Here is a 22,539-nt window from a genome sequence, read left to right as displayed (position 1 = left end):
AATTTGTGAATGGTAACAACTTTATTTTCTAAATTCTAAAATTTTGTTTACCTCAGAAACGGCATCTCCACAACGCTCGAGTGACTCGCCAGTAAAATCGTGTAGTTCTGTCAGCACCAGACCAAATCTCTCTGTGTATGGAAAAATTTTTTAATCATTCCAGCGGCATTTAGGATTATATTAATATTTCCACTTCACTAATAAAGTGTGTTTGGTGGGGGAAAGCCACCAGTATTTAACAGTCTGACTATCTGAGGAAAAACTGTGGAAATTATTATCCGGATAATTATTATTCTTCACTTAAGACTAAAAAAAAATAGTTTACTATGGGCTGTGGGGATTTCTTCTCAAATATTGTGGATAAAATTATTTAGAGATAAAATAATGTATGTTTGAACTACTCCATTTAGTGTAAACATAATAATAATACAGTCTGACTCATACCTACTAACAAATTTTTAGATGATATTTCTTGGGTTTTTTTTTTCCTGCTTTGAGAATCATTTATGATTTCCAGTCAATTCTGGTTTTTGTGAATTCTATAATCATAAAGAAAATATTTTTCAAAATGTTTATTATTATATACATGTTTCTTAAGAAACATGTAACTAGTGCTCAGTAATAAACACCTCAGTCCCCTTGGTGGTTGTTTCAAGCTTGGTATGTTTTATATCACATTTTATGTTAAAATTTATAATAATGTGCAACTGGAATCCTAACTTCAGAACCCATGGGAGCATAGATGGCAATATATAACTAGCCTTCTACTTTAGGTAATAAGATGTTCACCAGTTTCATGTCTTTTAAATACTTAGATACACTGTGATTATTTCAATGTAAATTCCTCTAGAGAAATGTTTACTTAAATTTGTAGAAAGCCTTGCAGCATATGCACTTCATTAACACTATAAATAAGAATGTGGCAGTGGTTCAGATTCCACATCAGTGAATTCTCCAAGTTCTACTTCTGTGTATTTTAATGTTCTATTGCTTTTTTATCTCAGATTTTCCACAAATCTATATTCTTTTCTAATCCATTCTGTTCTATGCCTATGGTAAGCCCATAAGGGGTGACTCATATAGCTAAGGTGTATATAATTGATGAACTAGTATGATATTAGGATCAAGATTTTTAAAATCTAAAGTAAATGCCATTGATTGTGATTTCTAGGCTAGATTGATCTGGAACTTGATGTTTCATTATTTCTTCAGCTAGCTAGTTTGCCGAAGGGCAAATTGTATCTCCATCATATCATTATTTAACAACTCTACATTGTTTAAGGATTAAAATTCAAATAAAACCCAGAAGTATTACATGTAACTCAACAATTGTTTGACTCGAAGACACAGAAACGTATAGTTATTTTCTCTATCCTGAAGAAACTTACAGCAATAACGACCAAAAAAAGAGTCTTTTCTTGCATTTACTTATTTAAACATTATACTAACGGCCACTGCCATTTCAAACAATACCTATTAAAACCACTGTTTATGTGGGTTTTTTCCTTTATTTTTTTAAATGCCACCTAGAAAATGAACCAGTTATAAGTGAGAAATGCAAAAAATTGTGTCAACTCATCATAATCAAAATATAAATGAGACTTGTCCAAATCTTACCGATGCCTCGAAGCCCATTTCAAATGTCACATTTTTCTATATCGCTTTACCCAACCCTTCCTTTGAAGTTCTGACCTTCCTTAATAACAGTAAACTGAGCTTTAAAGACCGCATCTATCTGATTTCTTTTAGCTTGGTGTCTTCTTATAGTTCAACTCTGAATGAATAAAAGGATTAATGAGTTCATGAGATAAACCCCATACTGAAGATATGACACAATCTCCTATTAGAGTTAAATCAGAAATTCTACTAGGTCTTACTTAACTCTTTCAACTTCTTTTTCTTTTTTTTTTTTTTTTAAAAAAAAAAAAAAAAAAAAAAACAAGAAACAATTTGCCCCCATGCTGCCTACACCAGAATGTTTATTTTCTTGCTTTTTTATGTCTGTTCTCAAAGCCCTTCACTTTCTCCTCCTGGCAACTTCTTATTAAACCTTAAAGGGCCCTACTCAAAAGTTACCTTTTCTGTGAAAGCTTCTCTTCCTCCTCCCTGCTGTAGCCAATCCCTGAGCAGAATTACTTGCATCGTCATCGGTTTCCTATAGCAATTTATTTCTAACTGTAGAACACTTAAAATGTCTTATTGTATTGGGTTGTTTATATGTCCCCTCCACTAGGTTCCATTAATCAGCACAAGGATTTATTAATTTTTGTATCCCCAGTGCCTCTAAGTACATCAGTTAATTAAAAGAAATGAAATGACTCCACGGTTAATACTCATTTACCAATTCAGATGGATTTATGGTGTCTTGAAAGTGCCTTAAGTTTCTTGTTTTGTGTTATTTTTGCTTTAATGTTATGCGTTAGAGACTTGCTTTTATAATCATGTTGAAATACATTTAACATGAAAACTATGTTGAGCTATAACACCATAGGAGTCCAAAATGGACTTTAAATATTGGTTTTAGCATCATTTAAGTTTCATGGTAGGACCAGAAATGTGACATGGCAGTTTTTTACTTTTACTTCTTTTAATAAATCATGTAAGAGGTGAATAAATATGCTAAATCTAAAAGTTTGTTTCAAACTGAAAGATAATAAAATATATTTCAAATAGTTAAAAGAACCACTAACAAAAATATTAAAATTAAATACAGCAGTTAGAGAGGAAAACATCATCACTTACTAAAAATATTTAAAATAAATATGGTTATAAATAACACAAATAAGCACTTTTCATCAAGTCAATGGTAAGCACTAGGGGAAAATAAAATCAAGATACTGTGTACATTTATTTGCATATGAGATTAAGTTTTTATTAGAGCAGTAATGGTAATTTGTAACATAAATATCTTAAATATGACAACATATGTGCAAATGCTTTAAACTGTAAATCACCTTTTTGTCCTCAATGTTCATTAATGACATCATCATCTATTCAGTCTCCTAAACTAAAACTCTTAGTATTAGCCTAAACTTTTTATTTTTTTGTTTTACTATTTCCCCAAAATGCATCTCCTACATAGACATTTATCAGATCTTGTTGATTTTACATCAAATATGACCCTGAAATTAATCTCCCTTTTATCCATAATGTATCATCTTTATTTCAATCCGTCATTATCTTTTTCTGAGAATATTGTAATAAACCAATCTTCATTTTACTAGTCTCTTCTCAACTTCTGCCCAACACCATTACGAGAGTTTTTTTCTTAATAGAATATTAAATCATTTTGTTACTTTCTTAAGAACTTCTTTTAACTTTTGATGCCCTACAGAATAAAATACAAACTTTAATTTGACATAGAAAGTTCCTCATAGTTCAGTTCTAAACTGTTTTTTTCAGCTTCCACATCCACTCCCACAACACAACTTACTTTCTTGCAGCACTTAACTTCTTGTCATCCCTTAAAAGTATAAAGCCCTTCGCAGTTTCAGTCTAGGTCATATGCTGCTTCGTTTGCCTAAAGTATAGTGGCAGGTCTTGGGAAAGTTTTCTGCAGTGATCCAAAGTTTACAATCATCTTCAGACACCTACAGTTTTATTTACTAACCTTTTTCTTTAACTTCTAAATTTCTCCTCATTATTATGTTATTATATTTTCTGCATGCTTAGCTAATTAGAAATAACCTTTTTCCTGAGTTCTAAGTATTGGAAAAACAGGTGGAATGTTCCACTATTTACAACATCCATTTGATAATCTAATAAATTTCAGCGACAATTTAAGAACTCTGTCACTGAAATAAAGCAAAAGTTTGTATTTTATTAGAATCCATGCAATTGCAAATAACACGTTTTTTAAAAATAATTATGAGTTCTTTCCAATTAGACTTTTATAAAAATCTTTTCAAGATTTTTGAGATGACAAAATGTCCTTTTTTAATCACATAAACTTAAAATTACTTAGATTATTTCCTCCTTTTGTAAAGATTTTTCCTGAGATGAGTCACATAAATATTTAGTTGGATGTGGCAAATTTATATAGCTATCTTTTACTTAAAGTTTTCAAGGAATTACATATATTGACATTAAATAAAAAAATACATTTAACATGAAAACTATGCTGAACATAATTTAATTTTATATCCTGAAAGAAATATTGAATAGTAGTTGGAGTAGAGTTGAATCAAACTAAGTTTTTGAATCTATAGTCCACTTATTCTTTGATGTGTAATATGAGCAAATTATTTAGTTTTTCTGAGACACAGGTTCCCATAAATGGGAATTAAAAAGTAGAACCTACCTTATAGGTTGCTGAGTAAAATAAATGAAATACAGTATATAAAGCATTTAGAAGAGTCCTGAGCACCCAGCCAATGTTCATTTAAAAACATTTTTAATTACAATAGCTATTATCCAAACTCGTAGTGTGCTGAGCTGACTCTTACAGATTCAGAAGAGTTGATTGTTAGCATCTCTTCCTAACTTCGTATTTCAGTAACTTCACATGGGTAGTTTGGAAGTATTTACATCACTGTAAATGGCTCATAATGGAAGTATTTATATCACTGAAATCAGCATATGCTACAGATCAGAGCTTTTTTTCTTTTTTTTTTTTCTGGAAAACCAGTTGTTAAGAGTTGCCAGCATAGTACAGCATCAAACTCTGTCTTATGTTTCAATAATAATTTATATTATTTATACTATCTAAGTCAATTCTTACTACAAGCTTATAGCTATAGTGAGCCAGGCAGTTTGTCTAGCTAATATTAAAGTCAGGCAATTCAACAGACTCTATATTTGATGCCAGGACATATGCAAAAACCTCATTTTAAAAAAAAAGAAACTGGTGGTAGTTAGTTTTCATCTCATTTGATACTTCTTTATGAGTGGAGAGTCCAAAACTTAACACATACAAAAAAGTAGCTATTTAATGTTTTAAGTTTGTTTATAGTTTCATGATTTCAGAATGCACATAGGTTCTGTTCACAGGAAAACAATGGATCAAAAGAATGCTCCCTCTATCATTATCTAGGACAGAGTATAGTCACTGCCTACTATCCATGACTAATCATTGAATCATAATATAATCTTCAAAGTACTTTTAAGTGGATGCTGTCATCTGATTATTTAACTCTCCTTTGATTTGCTGAACATCTATTATGTGCAAGGAACTGTGCCTGATGCCGAATTAAATATTTTGACATGTAAGATTTAATCCTTGTCTCTAAAGAAAGCATTCTAACAAGAAATATGCATATAAAAGGATAACCAACAATACATTGCCTAATCAGGTTAACAACTTTGTCCTAGCTATTTTTTAGCCTTATCTTTGGCCACTTCACTCTCCTCTCCTGTGCCTCTCACAATTTGCCACACAAAACTACTTGCAATTTCCAAACATTCATGTTTTTTGTTGTTTTGTTGTTCAGTTCAGAAGACATTTATTGAACATCTATTATGCAACAAGCATTGTGTTAGGTATCAGGAATCCAAAATCATACACAGTCTTTTTTCCCAGAAATGTAGAGTATAGTAAGGAGACAAACTTACAGAATTTATTTCAGCATAATAGAATAAATGCTACAGTAAACTTATATCTAGCCACTGAAGAAAGGGGATCAAATGTAGTCTGGAGACTTAGGGGAGACTTTCAGGTAAAAATGGTGCCCAAAAGCTGAGTCTTAAAGGTTATATTCATTCATTTAATTTATATAAGCCTATAGTTTTATGTAAAACTTCCTTTTATTTCTATACCAATCTATTATTCATCCATGTTCCCATAGCATTTCAGACATCTATTGTATACTTATAAAATTATATAGAGGTTAGTTGTAACATACTTTCTCTTCCACTAAATTACTAGCTCTTTAAGACTTGGAATAGTTAACTTGGTTATCTACATATTTCCTATATTTAGCATGGGACCTACCATACGATAGACATTTTTTTAATTGTCAGTTTGAAGATATACCAAGTGAATGATATAGAAAATAAGTACTGTTAAAAAATAAATGCTGTGGAAATTCAGAGAGGGATTACACAAATTCTATACAGAATAGGCAAGGAAGGCTTCACAGAGGAAAGGATTGAAAAATTCTTGAAAAACAGGATCTAGGAAGCCTCAGGAGAGTAGTTTCAACCAGAAACAAAATTTAACCTAAGGTCCAAAAAAATAGAGCTCGCTTTGTCAGAGACAAAGAAAGTGGGGAAATAGCTCTAACATTAAACTGAGAGGTAAGAGTAAAGATGAATTAATCTGAAAGCCACTGACTCAAGGAATCTGGTTACAAGAAGACTTGGCCAATCAGGATGAAAAGAAACAAAGGCCTGGAAGACACTGTGCAATATTTAAAAAAACTAAATCTAAATAGAGATTATGATATAGTAACTTGCCTATCCTGAATGTAGTATGTATCCCAGGATTTCTCTAATTATAATTAATGGGTTTGGTATATTCCACATAACTGAATTTAGCATCAGTGGACCTTTTAAGAGGAGAATTAGTGAAAGAAAATGTGACCAAGGCCTTGATACCCTTAAGCAGATATTTGAAGGGGTCTAGCAGAAAAAGAGCCAAGAATCATAGAAAGTAGAGAAGGAAATGTAACACTGGGAACTGGGGAGAGACATTAGTGCACACTGCAATGTGTTGTCACACAATTCTGTTAAAGGATACCCTTTTCCCTAATTTTTAATAGTTTCTCAAAGATAATTATGCCCTATGTGGGGAAAAAAATAGGATCAACATGTTTAATTTTGAAATGCAATCTGATACATACTCATTATATATGTAATATTTGTTTTACATAGTACTTATGAATAGAGAAGAAAGTTGCTTTGCAATTTTGCCAGAGGTCATTCATGCTCATCACCCGCTTAACTGTAGTTTCATATCAACTTCCAAAAGCTAAATCCGTGATTTCTGGAGACCACTCAGAGGGACTCTAGAAATGACTTTCTTAAAAGTTATCTAGCCCACACCTTGGACAATAACCTAGAAAAACATAGATACAGAATACGGGCTGCTTGGTTAAAGTTACAATGCCTTCTTCAAGAAACATGCAAACAAGGCAATAGCTGGGCTTGGAATATAATGTGTATCTAGGCAGGAATAGAACCATAGTAATCATGATTAGAGTAAAGAGATAACATACATATATGACCCTCCTTCTTGTATGTGAAAAACAAAAAGGTAAGAAAGAGAAGAAGCAGCAAAATGAGCATATATTTCCAAGCCATGCTAATTATGATACTATATATTATATATGTAATGTATAAGTAATATAATGAATCAAGGGATTATAAATAGAATTTTAACTAATATGCTCTACAACAATCCAGGTGTTGTATTTTTTTTAAAAAGTAAAGTATAAAAAGACATAGAGGATTTTCTTTTTTTGATTTTTGCATATAAAATCTCTGTCGGGTACAAATACATATAAAAAAATTCATTCAAACGATACTTAGTACAGAATATGTGCTCATCACTGTTCTGGATACAGGGCTCGTCTTTCGATAGGTATAGGCTTGTAGTCATGAGTACTTAAATATATATACAGTTCCTTGTTGAATATCCTTCTGCTTGCTTAGCAATGTAATAGCAGCATCATATTTTCTACTTTTACACTCCAAACTGGTAGAACTATTTCAGTCAATTGCTGCATGTCGTTGCAGGAAATACTCCCTCTACCGACTTTGATTCATAGATGAAGTGCCTCAGACCATAATTATCCATTGTTGAAGTACTAATACGAGGTCAAATTTTGTCAGGAACTTCAATGTGGAACCAAAATATGCCAGTTTAAACTCCAAAAGAAGTATCTCAGATGTCTGCAGGAGACTTTGGTATTAGGGACTGAGAAATAGAAGACAAGAAACAGAAATGTAGCATCATTCACCACTAGCCCTTTCTGTAACCCTATGCCGTCTACAAGAAAGGCATATAAGAAAAGGATAAGAGTTTGCATATACAGTAGTCAAAACTACACTCACTGCACTGCTCAAAAATGTGCCTTAACTGAATTTGCCAAAGATTCAGTAGAATTACAAAACTATTTTGCACTTTTTTTTAATGAGAAAGGTTTTCAAACTTTGGCAAGAAAACAAGCTCAAAATTCAGGCTTTTTGGTTTATTTTGATTTTTTTCTATTGCTTTTAGGAATGAACACTATAAACTTGTATAAATTTACACTAAAATCATAGTAAGCATTTTAAGAAGGCCAGAAATCTATTGACAGCCAATATAGAGTAGTAAAGATCATAAGAAATATGGGCTCTGCACCCCAAAATTTATCATGCTTTAGCTTTCCACTTCTTTACCTGAGTGGTGTGTTCATTTTGTGATAATTCATTATGTTGTACATTTATGAATGATATCCTTCTCTATCTGTGTTTTCTATTTTTAGAATGAAAGAAAAAGAGAGGAAAGGCAGAAGGGAGGAATGAGGGAAGGGAGGAAATGGAGAGAAAAAAAGGATGGGAGGAGGGAAAGGGACTGAGGTCAGGGTGTTCAGAACCTTGCATGCCAAAGCTAAGAAAAGGTGAACTTCATGCCACAGGCAAGATGATATTTGTGTGTTTGTTTCAGGAAAATGATATATGTAAATACAATTTTTAAAAATTTATATAGTAGCCAATTTAGCATGAATCAGAAGCAAGAGAACACCATCTCTAGGAAAAATTGGTCTAGTTTAGAAGACATTGAAATAATATAACCAGAAATGTTAAGAATCTGTATTGTAGTATTGACCATAGGAATAATATATTTTAGAAATTTTCATTAGAACTTTGTTACAGCTTCTTTGAGGGTAAGAAATCTGTGATTATTTCAAGGTTTCAAGCCCAGTTGATTAGAAAAATAAACATAAAATTAATGTCAGAGGAGAGTAGAGAGGTTGAACTTGCCTGAAAGTATATCATAAGGATGAAGGTGAGAAATCTGGATTTAAACATATTGCGTCAAAGAAAGTGCTATTGCTCTAGACTGCTAGTTGAAAAAGCATAAATGGAGTTCCACAGCAGATAAGGATTACAAATGCAGATGATTTCATGTTCATATGCATATTAAAATGATTTGGCATGGTTATGAAGGGCAGAAACATCAGAACTGCATTCTTCCACCTCCTTTTCACCACTATTAATGTTGTTCTAACTATATATCATCATGGGAAAAATGATATAATTTATACTCTGTTCTACTTATATATACCATCAGATGATATCTATAAATTCTTTGTGGGCATAGAAACCTCTTAACACTTGATGAAAAATAAACCTCTTACCTCTTTCTACTAGTGTGGTTGGCTTGGTTTTAAAAAATGATCTCAAATTTTGATCCCTGCTTTGATGTAGTCTCATTTTGACTGTATTGCAAGCTGCCAAAATTTTTACTGAGATTTGCTGTCATCTAAATACTTTTAATTAGAAACTCCTTGAAGATATTTTATTGATTGATTAATATGGTAAGTGTTAATTTTGTGATTTTGGGAACTAATTTCACAAAAATTAGTTTAAGTACAGGTAGGTGACAAATAATCAATATTGTCTCCATATAGACAATCACTCTTAAAACATAAAAACATATGTGGAATTTTCCTTAAAAAGAATGAAAGGGAAAAACTATTTAAATTTTTACCAAGACCTTGGAAAGCTATGATCAGTTTCAGGGAAGCTACCTAATGAACAGTTAGAGAAAAAATAAAGTCAGGTAGGCATGGTGGTTCATGCCTCTAATCCCAGTAGTTTGGGAAGTCAAGGAAGGAGGATCACTTGACGCTAGGAGTTCAAGACCAGCCTGAGCAACACAGGAAGACCCATCTCTACAAAAAATTTTAAAAATTAGCCTGGCATAGCGGCACGCACCTGTGGTCCTAGCTACTCAGGAGGCTGCGGTGGGAGGATTGCTTGGGCCGGGATAGGTCAGAGGATGCAGTGAGCCATGATTGTACCACTGCATCCGAGCCTGGGCAACAGAACAATTCCATGACTCAAAGAATAAAATAAAGTCTAGCGCAACCTTCATTTGTCAGTAGCAAAAAAGGAGGACCACTACCTAAGAAAGAAGATAAACATATTTCTTGGCTTTCAAATGATTATACTAGTTGCCAAAAGCACATTCACCAGTGTCTATTGCCAATTCTAAAAACTGTTCCCAGTCATACAAATCTAGAAATTCCCTGTCAAGTCTTATGTGTTTTCATTCGTCAATCTAATCATGTTATATTCATGAAAATTAACTTAAACACACAGTCACTTTTTCTTAAATACTTTCATAGTATATTCCAACATATTATAAAATACCTCATATATTAAGAAATATAATCACTTGTTGGGACATGTCAACTTTTCTCTCCATACATTTACCATAACATCACATTCATAATTTGTCAACTAACAATAAAAAATAAATAAATAAAATTACTTAAATTTTTTTCACTTTAGAATTACTATAAAAACAACTGTTTTCTACTGTTTTTGGTTCTGTAAGTATAGAATTATGTATCATAATATCAATTATGAAATAAAATTATCAAGTTATAAAAATAATCTTCCCAATTATCAGAATTTCCAATGGAATGTTAATTCTTCTAGATAGTAAAATCATAGAAAAATAACCCACTGAGAATGAAAACTAAAGAGAAAGAGTAATTAATCAACCAAATAATGTTGAGCTCTATTATGAATCAGGAACTTAGCATTCTGAATGATACAAAGTAAATATATAAGACACAGTTTCTGTAATAAGTAGCTTTACCATATTGTTGGATACTAAAATCTAAAAGAAGAACTATGTGTCCTGGTGATATTTCATTGAATATTCCATTCATATTAAGACTACTAGAAATTGAAATGAAGAAAATATCACCCTGGGATAGATAAGCAGGGAAGTCTTCATGGGATTTAAACAAGACCTTAAAGAATAAGTAGAAAATTCACAGTTATACAAATTAAGCAACGCATTGTAATCTGAATCTTCCTGTGGAATTCCATTGTACAATTCGTCATTTGGGGGTACAAATTTGAGTGGAGCTCTAGGAATACTATAAACTACAGGTTGGGGGATAACTTTTGTCTGGACATGCTCTTAGTAAGTCAGATCTTTGAGAGGATCTTGCCCTGCTCAGATTCATCTAACTCCAGGCATAGGATCTGATCAGAAATCACTGACTGATACTACCTGTTTCTTGCCCCATTCCCAGTTCATCTCACAGAAGAAGAGTGTCACCATAACTACCAAAGAGTACAATTCTCTTCTCTCCGGAGAAGATTCTATCATAAATCTCAGGACATTCATCTTTGGCACCTTTCTGCTCATTTATACTATTTGAATAAAATGTGCCACCAAGTAACAGCATACGCCTTGCTATAGCAGGGACCAAAAAGAAATATTCAGAGAAGGAAATAAAAAGCACACTCACCTGACAGCATCGGGAACATTTTATCTTAACTCCCTTAATGTTCCTGGGTAAAGATTTCTTAATTAGTTTTTAAGTGACCCTACAAGTTATTTTGGCAGCTTTCCGAGAGGCACTGACTCCTCAGATGAATACTGATGTTCCTAAAGACATAAACAGATGAGCCAGGTGTGGTGGCACATGCCTGTGGTCCCAGCTATTTGGGAGGCTGAGGTGGGAAGATCACTTGAGCCCAAGAGGTTGAGGCTGCTTTGAGCCGAGATTGTGCCACTGCACGGGATCCAGCCTGGGAAATAGAGTGAGAACCTGTCTCAAAAAAAAAAAAAAAAAAAAAAAGAAAAGAAAGAAAGAAAGAAAGAAAAGAAAAGAAAAAGACATATATTGAGTTACTATATTCTTTCCTGTAGACTAAAGTGAGAAATTATCCACACGTTTTTTAGGATAAAAAGAATACAAGCATAAATAATATTAATGATCCATTCTCTTAGATTGATAGATCTGTTATCTTCAATAATGGGAGAAAGAGCTTCAATCTATTTAGAAGTCTTAATAAAGGCCTATTTTTAAAAGTGAGTGTTGAAGGCATAAATACCAAAGAGTAAATTTTAGTTCATTTAAAATGGGCCTTAATCCATCAGATTCAAACAGCTTTCAAAATGGTCATGCTGTCAAGTTTCAACTACTTCTTTTTCAAGTTGTACAATGATGTATGAAAATTTTCATTAAGTTTTCAGGTAGCAGGATTTCCATAGAATGTAACCATTACAGATTTAATATTTGGGCTGTATCTATTTGTAAATGACTCTGAAGGTTATCATGACAGGTAGTAATATGTTATTTTGCTAAAGCACAAATGTGAATTTTATGCAACTGTAAAGCTGTTGCTTGCAGTTAACTAAATTAGTAAGTTTAGTCAGCTGATCACGTGGTATGTGCAGCTGAATGTAGCTTTGCTGTTGTTATTTCTCATCTGATTTAATACTCACAGGCAAAAGTATGGCCATTTACCACAAAGTAATTTTGTCCTAGAGTAATAGTCACATACTGGGGAGTCGGGAAAGCCTTAGGACATGTCCCTTATGAATATTAAGATATATAACATGTTAAATAATGTTATTTAGTCTTATTTTTAACCAATCTACAATCAAAATGTTTGAACTTCTAATACTGTACTACAATCTATACAACCAGAATTCAGTCAATGAATGTTTCTAAAAACATTATATGTGCTGTGAACCTAAATCTGCTCTAAAAAATAGTCTATTAAAAATGACATTATATGAGGCCGGGCGCGGTGGCTCAAGCCTGTAATCCCAGCACTTTGGGAGGCCGAGATGGGCGGATCACGAGGTCAGGAGATCGAGACCATCCTGGCTAACATGGTGAAACCCCGTCTCTACTAAAAAATACAAAAAACTAGCCGGGCAAGGTGGCGGGTGCCTGTAATCCCAGCTACTCGGGAGGCTGAGGCAGGAGAATGGCGTAAACCCGGGAGGCGGAGCTTGCAGTGAGCTGAGATCCGGCCACTGCACTCCAGTCTGGGCACAGAGCGAGACTCCGTCTCAAAAAAAAAAAAAAAAAAAAAAAAAAAAAAAAAAAAAAAAATGACATTATATGGATCATTGGCAAGGTGTTATATAAGTCTAATTTCAAAATATTGTTTAACATTACAGTGCTATTAATACTGAATTTTATTCAGACATCCATAAATTAGCCTAGGAAATCTTAAGCAGAATTTGAATTACTTCTAGCAGTGGTACTGTGATCAGTATACCTAATCTGATTTCCATGAGCAACAATAATGAAAGGTCTCTAAGGAAATTATTTTAAATAAGACTAAAACCATGAATTTAATTTAGTTTTGCATTGGAAGAAACTGGCTCAATATCATCTTAGACGGAAATTAGCACTATTAACTTATTATCCGGAATTTCTTAGATGCCCAATATCTTGAATTTTTGAACCATAGAGCTCACTTTTTAATCTTTCCCAATTTATAAATAAGGAGATCAGAACATGAAGGGAACTTAAGTAATTTGCCCAAGACCACATCTAATAAGTAGCAGAGTTGGTTTTTGAATCCACATCTCTTCATTCAAACTTCAGCAATTTTCACAGTAAAAAAAAAAGGGGGGGGGGCTGTATATTTGTAGAAAAGAAAACTCTATTATTGCACTGCCAGAATATTCTTTACTGTAAACCTAACACCCACATGCTGTATTTAAATGCGATTGTCCTCTACACCAGTTTCCTAGGGCTGCTGCAACAAATACCACAGTCTTGGAAGCTTAAAACAACAAAAATGTATTCTCCCACAGTTCTGGAGGCCAGAAGTCTACAATCAAAGTATCACCAGGATTGATTTCTTTTGGGGGTTCTGAGAGAGAATTTGTTCCATGCCACTTCTAGCTTCTGGTTGCTGGAAATCTCTGGTGTTCTCTGGCTTGCGCATAATTCCAGTCTTTGCCCCTGTACTCACGCGGCATTCTCCCTGCCTGTGTCTTTCTGGGTCTCTGTGTTTTTTTCTCTTATAAGGATATCAGTCATTTTGTATGAGTTTGGGACTAGCCTGGGCAACATAACGAGACCCCCACCTCAGGAAAAAAAAAATTCATAAGAAAAAAACCCAATTGGTCTAGCTAGGTTCTAGTGTTCAGAACAAACAGCAGTCAGGAACCTGTTTCTTTAGACTCTCTTGGAGGCAACGGAACTGTTGACTTGTGGGCTAGGCATACTTCTCCAAAAATATCTACTACAGACTCCAAATATGAAAATAAAAAGTTAGATAGACAGATAATGATAAACACATATATGTTCATATGTATGTGTGTATATGAAAAGTTATTAATCAATTTAATTAAATATTAAAATTTTCTAAAACAATTTAACCAACATGCATATATTTGAAACAAATTACTATTTTTGTTATTAACAGACCATGTCCTACTTTATCTGGGTTAAATACACATCGTCATTTTAATCTTGCAAATACTTTCTTACAGACAATATTCTAAGTGCTGTTTGACTATACTAAAATCAGTAAAACTGTTACTACTTTCTAGGAATTTGCAAACAAATATGTAGGGAGAATAACAAGTGCACAATCAACTCTTCCAAATTCCTTTTTTCTAAACTTTGGTGGTTCTTTAAGTTTTACTCTTGTTGTCTCTTCTCTCTAAACTCCTCCTTTGTCAATCAAATCTCTTCTCTGGCTACAGCCATTACCTGTACATGAATAACCACCAATTCTATATTTCTAGTGCAGACCTCCCACCCAAGTTCCATACCTGCAATTTCTTGAGGTCTGCTGGACTTCGCCACCTATATGTGCCAACAGCCTTTCAAATGCAGGAAACACGTCTAGCAGTTAAGTCAATCCTCTTGCTCTCCTCTTCTCCAAACTTGCACTTCTGTTTTTACTAAAATCAATACCGTTTTCCCAATGTTCCAGTTCCAAATCTTATAATTGCATTTGACTTAACCTTCTCTGATACACATAATCAACTATCAAATTTTGTTGATCCTACTCTAACAATATCAAATTCATACACTTTCCATCTCCACTGCTACTTTTCTAGTTCAAGTGTTTATTTCTTCTAATGTGACTGTAAAAACTTTTCTTCCAATTCTCTTTACCCTTAGTTATGACTCTTCTAGTCCCTCTGTGATTTAAACATTAAAAATTAGCAATGAAATTTTGTTTTCAAATAAAATCATGTATGTGTAATCCCAGTACATTGGGAGGTGAAAGCAGGAGGATTGCTTGGGGCCAGGAGTTCAAGAATAATCTGGTCAACCTAGCCAGATTCCATCTCTACAAAAAATTTAAAAAATTAGTTAGGCATGGGGTGCATGCCTTAGTGCTAGCTACTTGGGAGGCTGAAGCAGGAGGATCACTTGAGGCCAGGAGTTTGAGGCTGCAGTGAGCTATGATTGGACCACTGCACTCTGGCCACTTGGGCAACAAAGTGACAACCTGTCTCAACAACAACAAGAAAAAAAACAAAAGAAAGAAACAAGGAAATTCTATTTATGTACAGTGTAGAAAACTGAAGATGCTCTAATTATAAATGACGTTTTACTGATTTCACTTTAATTTTCTTTCATTAAAATCCAAAATACACCAAACCAGTCTGAAATGAGACAGTAAACCACATCTCTATCACCAAATATCAGTAGATAGCCTCGGAAATATTACTCCATAGGATTTTCCAATAGAATTTCTTCCTTCTTTGTTATATTTCAAGCAACATGAATAAAAATGAATTCCTTGATGCCTCTGAGTTTTGTGGTAAAATGTATAAATTTTTAAAATGCAGCCGGGTGCGGTGGCTCACGCCTGTAATTCCAGCATTTTGGGAGGCCGAGGCGGGTGGATCATGAGGTCAGGAGATCGAGACTATCCTGGCTAACACAGTGAAACCCCGTCTCTACTAAAAATACAAAAAATTAGCCGGGCGTGCTGGCGGGCGCCTGTAGTCCCAGCTGCTCTGGAGGCTGAGGCAGGAGCATGGCGTGAACTCGGGAGGCGGAGCTTGCAGTGAGCCGAGATCGCACCACTGCCCTCCAGCCTGGGAGACAGCGAGACTCCGTCTCAGAAAAAAATAAAAAAATAAAATGCTTTAGTAAGTATATAATTTTTAATTTTAGTGCAAAATTTTCCATGGTATTTTAGACTATGAACTAGTAGTGGAATAACCAACACTATTTGACTTTTTGTTTTTATATACTCTGGTTTCCTAATCAAGGAAAACAAAGTAAGCCAAATATTTTTGGTTTTCTCCTCTAGTAGTGTATGTATTGGTAATTCATCTTCTTCCTAAATTATAATCTATTACTGCATGTTCTTGTCATCCCAAGCAAGAACCTGAAACTCGGAAAGATAGAAACTAGTAGCGCATTTTTCTCAGCATCGGAGGGTAGTAGTTGCTGAATAACTAGTATTACGTTACTGGGTTGCCCCTACCTAGTTTCGTCACATTATACCACTTCACTTTTTAGAAAGCATTACAATATGGCATATGGCCTTTCTCTTCTTCTTCTTTTTTTTTTTTTTTTTTTTTGATCAGGTTCATAATGTTCAGTAATATGGCCTTTCTAAGGAGTTGATCTCACCTATGAAATGGGGGTAATGTTCTCTGTTTGTGAATCAAATAACATAAGAATAGTAAAATCATTTAAAAGCTATAAAATAGAAGATACTTTAATATAGTTTTATATTTGTAATTTATGCCTAATGTCCAGAAAAACAAACAAACAAGAATAACTGAATAAAAGTCCTTGAAAAATCACTTAGTTAATAAATGCTTTTAAATACTTTGCGGATTATTTGCATGATAATAATTTAATCAAGGTGGAAGACACTCATGCTTAAAAATGACGAAGTTTCTTCATATCACAGTTAAGAACCTTAAATGCAATCAAAATGATTTGAGAGTTTTTTCTCATATCAATGTAACATTATTTTGCCTTTTGAAATGAAAAGCAGGCATTAGCTTTTATTTAATAATTAATAGATGTATTGTCATTATATAGTATCTTATGTTTAAACAGACCTTCCTAGTTAAGTATTTTCATATATACTATCTTGGTTAATCTTCACAACAATTCTGTAAACTGTCTGCTATGTGGCAGGAAAAGATTCTTCTGCTGGTAAATAATTTTTTGACTGAATTTGAAGGATTAATAAGACCCTTAAAGGCAAGACAAGGGAAGGATGAGTTTCCAGAAAAAGGGAAAGAGTATATGGACAAGTGCGGAGAAGTGAAACATTATTACATAATTGGTAAACTGCAGGTAACACAGAATGGTTGAGCATAGAGCACTAAAAAGATGTGGCAAGAGATGGGGCTCTCAAAAGTCAGAAAATGATCTTGCATGCTGTGCTAAGGAATATTAATTTATATTGTTTAAAGTGAGAAACCAGTTAATGATTTTATTCAAGGAAGTGAGGCGATTTTATTTGCAACAGTTAGGAGAATGAGAAAGAACACGTGTTCCAAGAGTGAGATGATGAGAGGCTGAACTAATACAGTGGCAGTGAAGAATGAATTTGTAAGACATTCAGAAAATGGAATTCACAGGATTCAGTTAATGACGTGATGGGGAATTAGAGAAAGGGAGAAGCCGGAGATAACATCCAAAGTTCTAATTTAGAGGACTAGGTTGATAGTGGGCATCGTCAAAGTGCTAGGCAGCACAGGGGGAAGAACAGATCCAAGGAGGCAGAGGGGCAGGGGAGAAAATCATTTGGAGACGTTGAGTTTGAGGCATCTGTAACAAATTAACATGAAGATGCTCTATAGGTAGTTTTAAAGGAGAAAGTGGAGAGTAGGGTGAATGTCTGGATTTAAGAACACCAGTGATCCTTCTTTCCCTTCTTTAACACAGCCTTAGGAATGATAAAATGAACTCTAAAGGATATATGCGGTAAGAATACAAATAAATAAATGAGGGATCCCACTGTTTCTTTCCTCCTTCAGGCAGGATAAAAATTTTAAACTATTTGGTTAAAAAAAATGTGGGTTTGTTTTAGTTGGTTTTCTCTGAGGGGGCATAAAAATCACTATTTGTATTTTCTCTTAAATTTTATGCTAAGATTCCCTGTTGAGGTTGAGAGTTTAATTAAAAACTCTAGATTAAAGAAAACACAGATTAAAGGGAGAAACACGTCAGTAAGATCTGCTTTAGGCAAGAAGGGTTTTTGAAGACCCTTTTGAACCCAATGGTTTCCAACTACCAAGGTCCCCCAAAATGGATCCATGATATTATCTGCAATGGCTATTCACACAACTGAAAAAGAGTATAGCCTAGCAATAAAGACACCTAAAAAGTCATTAATGAAAAAAAACAGGTCTCATGCACAGTGCAATTCTATTATCATCATTTATGGAGTGTTGCCACTAATGATAATGGTAAAAATTTCCAGCTTCAGAGCACTGCTATGAATCTATATGTCAGGCCAAATAGTAGAAGAGAAAATGGAATAAAGTATTTTCTATTCTTGAGACTGCACACTACCTGTATTTGCTATGACTATTTCTGAGGCCCTAAGAAACTTCCAGGAAACTCAAATCTTTCGTGGTGATTCATCCGGCAGGGCCTTACGCAATTTTTATTGTGGATTGTCCAAATTTTAAGGAAATTAGTGTCTATAGACACAGAGTGATCTTTCAGACTGAATTTAGATCCAGTCATGGATTACAGAGTGAAATCAGAGGAGGACTGAGAGACATGATCAATCAAGTTCATTAAAACTAGAGTTTTTATTCCCTTCTCTGCAGAAGGATGCCTAAAACTTGCCCATTAACTGCATGGGAATCGCTGCATCATGGTCTTGCATTTTTTTCAGTATTTTAGAAAAACATGTAGAAGGGGCACAGACATATACAATGAAATATTCTATGTGTCAGAAAAAAAATGCTGTAGGGCTGTATTCTAAGAGATACTTCTTATTTGACGTTAGGGAAGTTATTTTATTTTGTTGGTCTATCTACATCTTTCAAAAAAAAAAAAAAAAGATTTAAAAAGTCAGAATAGGACTGGAAAAGATGGCTCTTGCCTATAATCTCAGCACTTTGGGAGGCCAAAGCAGGACGACTGCTTAAGACCAAGAGTTTCAGACCAGTCTGGACAACATGGCAAGACGTCCGTTTCTACAAAAATGTAATAAAATGAGCCAAGCGTGGTGGTGTGTCTGTAGTAACAGCTACTTGGGAAGCTGAGTCGGGAGGATCACTTGAGCCCAGGAGTTTGAGGCTACAATAAGCTATGATCCTGCCACTGCACTCCAGCCTGGGCAACAGAGAGAGATCCCTCTCTCTGTCTCTCTCTCTCTCTCAAAAAAAAACAAAAAAACAAACAAAAAAACCCCAAAAACTTACGTAACATAATTATCTTACATAACACATCTTTTCTGTAATGATTAATACCCTTTGCTTTTGGAATAAGGATATGCTATCCATAGAAGTAAATTACTATCATTATTCTTTAAGAATAAACAAGTATAAATCCATTCTTCAGTTCCTGTCTCTTTTCATTTTCTAATAATGACTTTCAATTTTTCTTCCAATTTTTAAAAAAATATCCCCATGCCTTAAGTTCCACCCTTCTTGGCTCATATATTTTACACACAAATATTTCTAATAAATAATATTACCATGAGTTCCCAGGACTACGAGCTTAGACCTGTTACACTATTAGCATTTCACACTTTTACTATCATTCTCCATTTTCAATTCGTCCACGTCACAAAGCTAGTGGGAATATTATATGGAGTGTTGTACACCTGAAAAGTTATTGTTGGTTTTGTTTGTTCATTTGTTTGTTTGAATCTGGGAAGAAATAAGGTGGAAGTAAGGCTAGAAATTTCTATAAAGAACATAATTTGCAACTGAAGGAAGAAAAATAGATCTTCAGTTATTTCTGGTTAATTTAGGATTCCACCAGATACACAGGAAGAAAGAAACAAGCCCCTACCTACAGCACTTTCCTCCTCCTCCTCTATACCCCCCACCCCCCCCCACAAAAAAAATCCAGTGTGGGAAAGTTGTAGAGTTGGGGACCTGGCCTTAGGTAACGGGACAACTGGTAAAGCTGATGGCATTCTTCACTCAGCATGGGGCAGTGCTCCAGTCCCTCTACAACAGGAGCGCCCGGCAGCGCAATCTCCCTTTTTGTGATCACCAGTGCCATCAGCAAATGCCTGAAGGAGGAAGAGCGGGCTCCCTCACTTCTTAGGGACCCTCCCACATTCCTCCCTTCAAGTACATTCTCCCATCCTAAAGAGGGGATTTGCCTTCTGTAATTTAAACGACAATTCCCTTAGGAGTCTTAGAATTGGCTTTCTTACTGTGACTTCGTATATACAACTGGACTAAAAGGCAAGCCAAAAAAATTAAACCACAACAAAATATTAGAAGCTGAAAAAGAAAAAGTTACATAATAGCTGGATATTAAACATTACAATATCGCATTTAGGACGCAAACAGCGCTGCAGTGCAAATGGAACTTTAAAAATCTGCCCGCCCACTTAGACAAAGCTGCTTTACAAAAGGGCAAGCATCGATGTCAATCGTACCCTACAACAGAGCATGGTTTAAAGTATCAGTGTACATTTTTTCCTAAACACAAGTTGCAAGTAAGTTATCTAAAATCGAACGCCGCCACGAAAGAGACCTCCAGGGTGCAATAAATAGGTACATCTCGTTAAAGCGGAGAAATGGCATCATGACCCTTTGGGTTGATGCTGACAGATTACAGTGCGGAGGCTGTTCTCGAGAGAGAAACCAGAGAACCCAGCGTAAAATGCTGTAGTAGGGGAAATCGACCAAAGACGAGATTTTGAAAGCCTTGAAGGTCGTTTTTCTAGCTAAAAAGAAGAAGTGACTTATTCAGAACGGACTCCCCCCGCCGGTCCCAGGGAACAGGAACAGTCCAGCGCGCCCGGGAGTCCCGCAGCGCCGTGCGCACTGCGGCTCCAGAGCCAAGGGCTGGAGCCCGCCAGATTCTAAACCTCCTCGGCTGCCGCAGCGCGCCGGGGCCGCGCGCCCTGGTCCGCGCGACTCCGCGCTCCGGGTTTCCACGGTCACCAGCACCGGCGGAAGAGCCCTGCAGTGAGGGAAGAGCCGCGGGCGGTGTCCCGGGAGTCCCGAGAGCGCGTCCCTTCTCGGCGCAACCTCCCCTAGGCGTCCCTCCCGGGAAGCCAGTTCCTGGGTTCTGGGCTGGCCAGGTTGGCAGTGAGTGAGGCTTAGGCGTCACTGCCTGAGGCCTTCACTTAGCATGTCGGTAGCCACAGACTTGTCTGGCGGAGTTTCTCCTGGTGCCCACTTAAGTAGTCTCAAGTTTGTTCAAAGCTGGACTCCTCGACTTGGAACCAGGAGCAGCTGGAGATTTGTCAATTTAGAGCTCATTTGCCACGGGAGACGATCTTGGTGTCCCCCAGCACCGAAGGGTAGGTCAACTCTATAGTTTTCCTGAACGTGATAAGGTGTGTGAAGACGCTGTGCAAATTGTACAGCGCTCTGCTTTAAGGAGAACGTCGAACTTCATCGCGCCACCAAAACTTCCCTCCCTTGAAAATAAAACTCCCACCTGAATGTAAAGCCCAGGAGGGGGGTTTTGTTAACCGCACTTATTCCCAAAGTATGAAAGAGTTTCTAATAGTTTTGTAAAGTCTTCAGTGAATAATTGTTGAATGAGTGCAGGTTCAACATACACACTTGAGGAAACTGGTCTGGTTGGGAACACCTGGGAATTCTCCCTGCTTTTCTGGTAGGGAAGCGACCGACCAAACATTTATTGGGCACTACTCCTTGCCAAGCCTTCTAGGCTTTGGGGCAGGCCAATGGGGAGCCGGGGGAGGACTGGCAAACCTGTTAGTTGTTCAAGGACACAAACGGGGCTTTATACCATGGCCTAATCAGAGCCCTTAAACGTGGATTCGCAAAATGGTTCATTCCCGCCCTTTCACCCACCCCCTCCCACCCCAGATGCAAAGCATATTTTTAAAACACTTAAGTGCATACAGAATGCGCTTGCCTCAGGGTACACAGGGCAAGAAGCCTCGGATCCCATCTCCTTTTAACACACATTTTTCCAACGCCGTTCTGGACTGAGACTGTCCGGGGCACTGGGTGCTGGAGGAACCGGCTCTCAATACTCCTGCAAAAGACCCTCGGATGAAATGGCCCATGACAAAATGACCACCATAACCGTTCCTTCAGTAAGCCAGGTAGACGAGCTCACAGCTTGCTGGGAAGTCTTCCTTCGGAGATTTCTGCAGTTTTCTCCTTCACCTTACAGCCTGACAAAGGGTGGGCCGGGGGCCGGCTAGGACAGAGAGCAGCGGGAAAAGCGGCTCCACGTGTTCCATCTCTGCCCTCGGCCTTCAGCCACCAGGTTCGGTAACCGCGGGGCGTGGCGAGCCCAACCCGCACTCCCTCGCGCCAGTCCAGGTGCAGGTTGCTCGGATAGTCGGACTCCCTTTTCCTATCTACTTTCCTTTTGAGTTTCTGCTAAAATCTGGAGACGTGGAATCCACCCGCGGAAACTCCGAGCCCCTCCGACTGAGCATGCGCCATCGCCAGGCGGCTTTTGGTCACAGGCTCCCGAGTTCTCCTAGCTG

The 22,539-nt window shown here is 36.1% G+C and overlaps 1 protein-coding gene and 1 long non-coding RNA gene across 3 annotated transcripts in view; one reads left to right on the top strand and one right to left on the bottom strand.

Moving 5' to 3' along the window:
- Positions 1–19: 19 nt before the first annotated feature.
- On the bottom strand, positions 20–22,438 carry LOC135966876 (uncharacterized). Of its 2 annotated transcripts, none has more exons than XR_010580564.2 (3): positions 21,941–22,438; positions 11,418–11,720; positions 20–131 (listed from the first exon to the last, which is right to left on the bottom strand). It is a non-coding gene; the product is annotated as an uncharacterized lncRNA (long non-coding RNA). The 2 variants fall into 2 exon arrangements; XR_010580563.2 differs by lacking the exon at positions 20–131 and adding an exon at positions 5,405–7,855.
- Positions 21,028–22,539, top strand: part of VSNL1 (visinin like 1) — a 114,743-nt gene continuing 113,231 nt past the window's right edge. Inside the window, exon 1 of the mRNA XM_065527383.1 lies at positions 21,028–21,366. Within this exon, the coding sequence (XP_065383455.1) occupies positions 21,195–21,366 (172 nt within the window). The 5' untranslated portion in view covers positions 21,028–21,194. The remainder of the gene's footprint in view (positions 21,367–22,539) is intronic.

This window comes from Macaca fascicularis, chromosome 13 (genome assembly GCF_037993035.2).
Source record: "Macaca fascicularis isolate 582-1 chromosome 13, T2T-MFA8v1.1".
NCBI classification, from domain to species: domain Eukaryota; kingdom Metazoa; phylum Chordata; class Mammalia; order Primates; family Cercopithecidae; genus Macaca; species Macaca fascicularis.
This window is presented reverse-complemented; position numbering and strand designations above follow the sequence as displayed.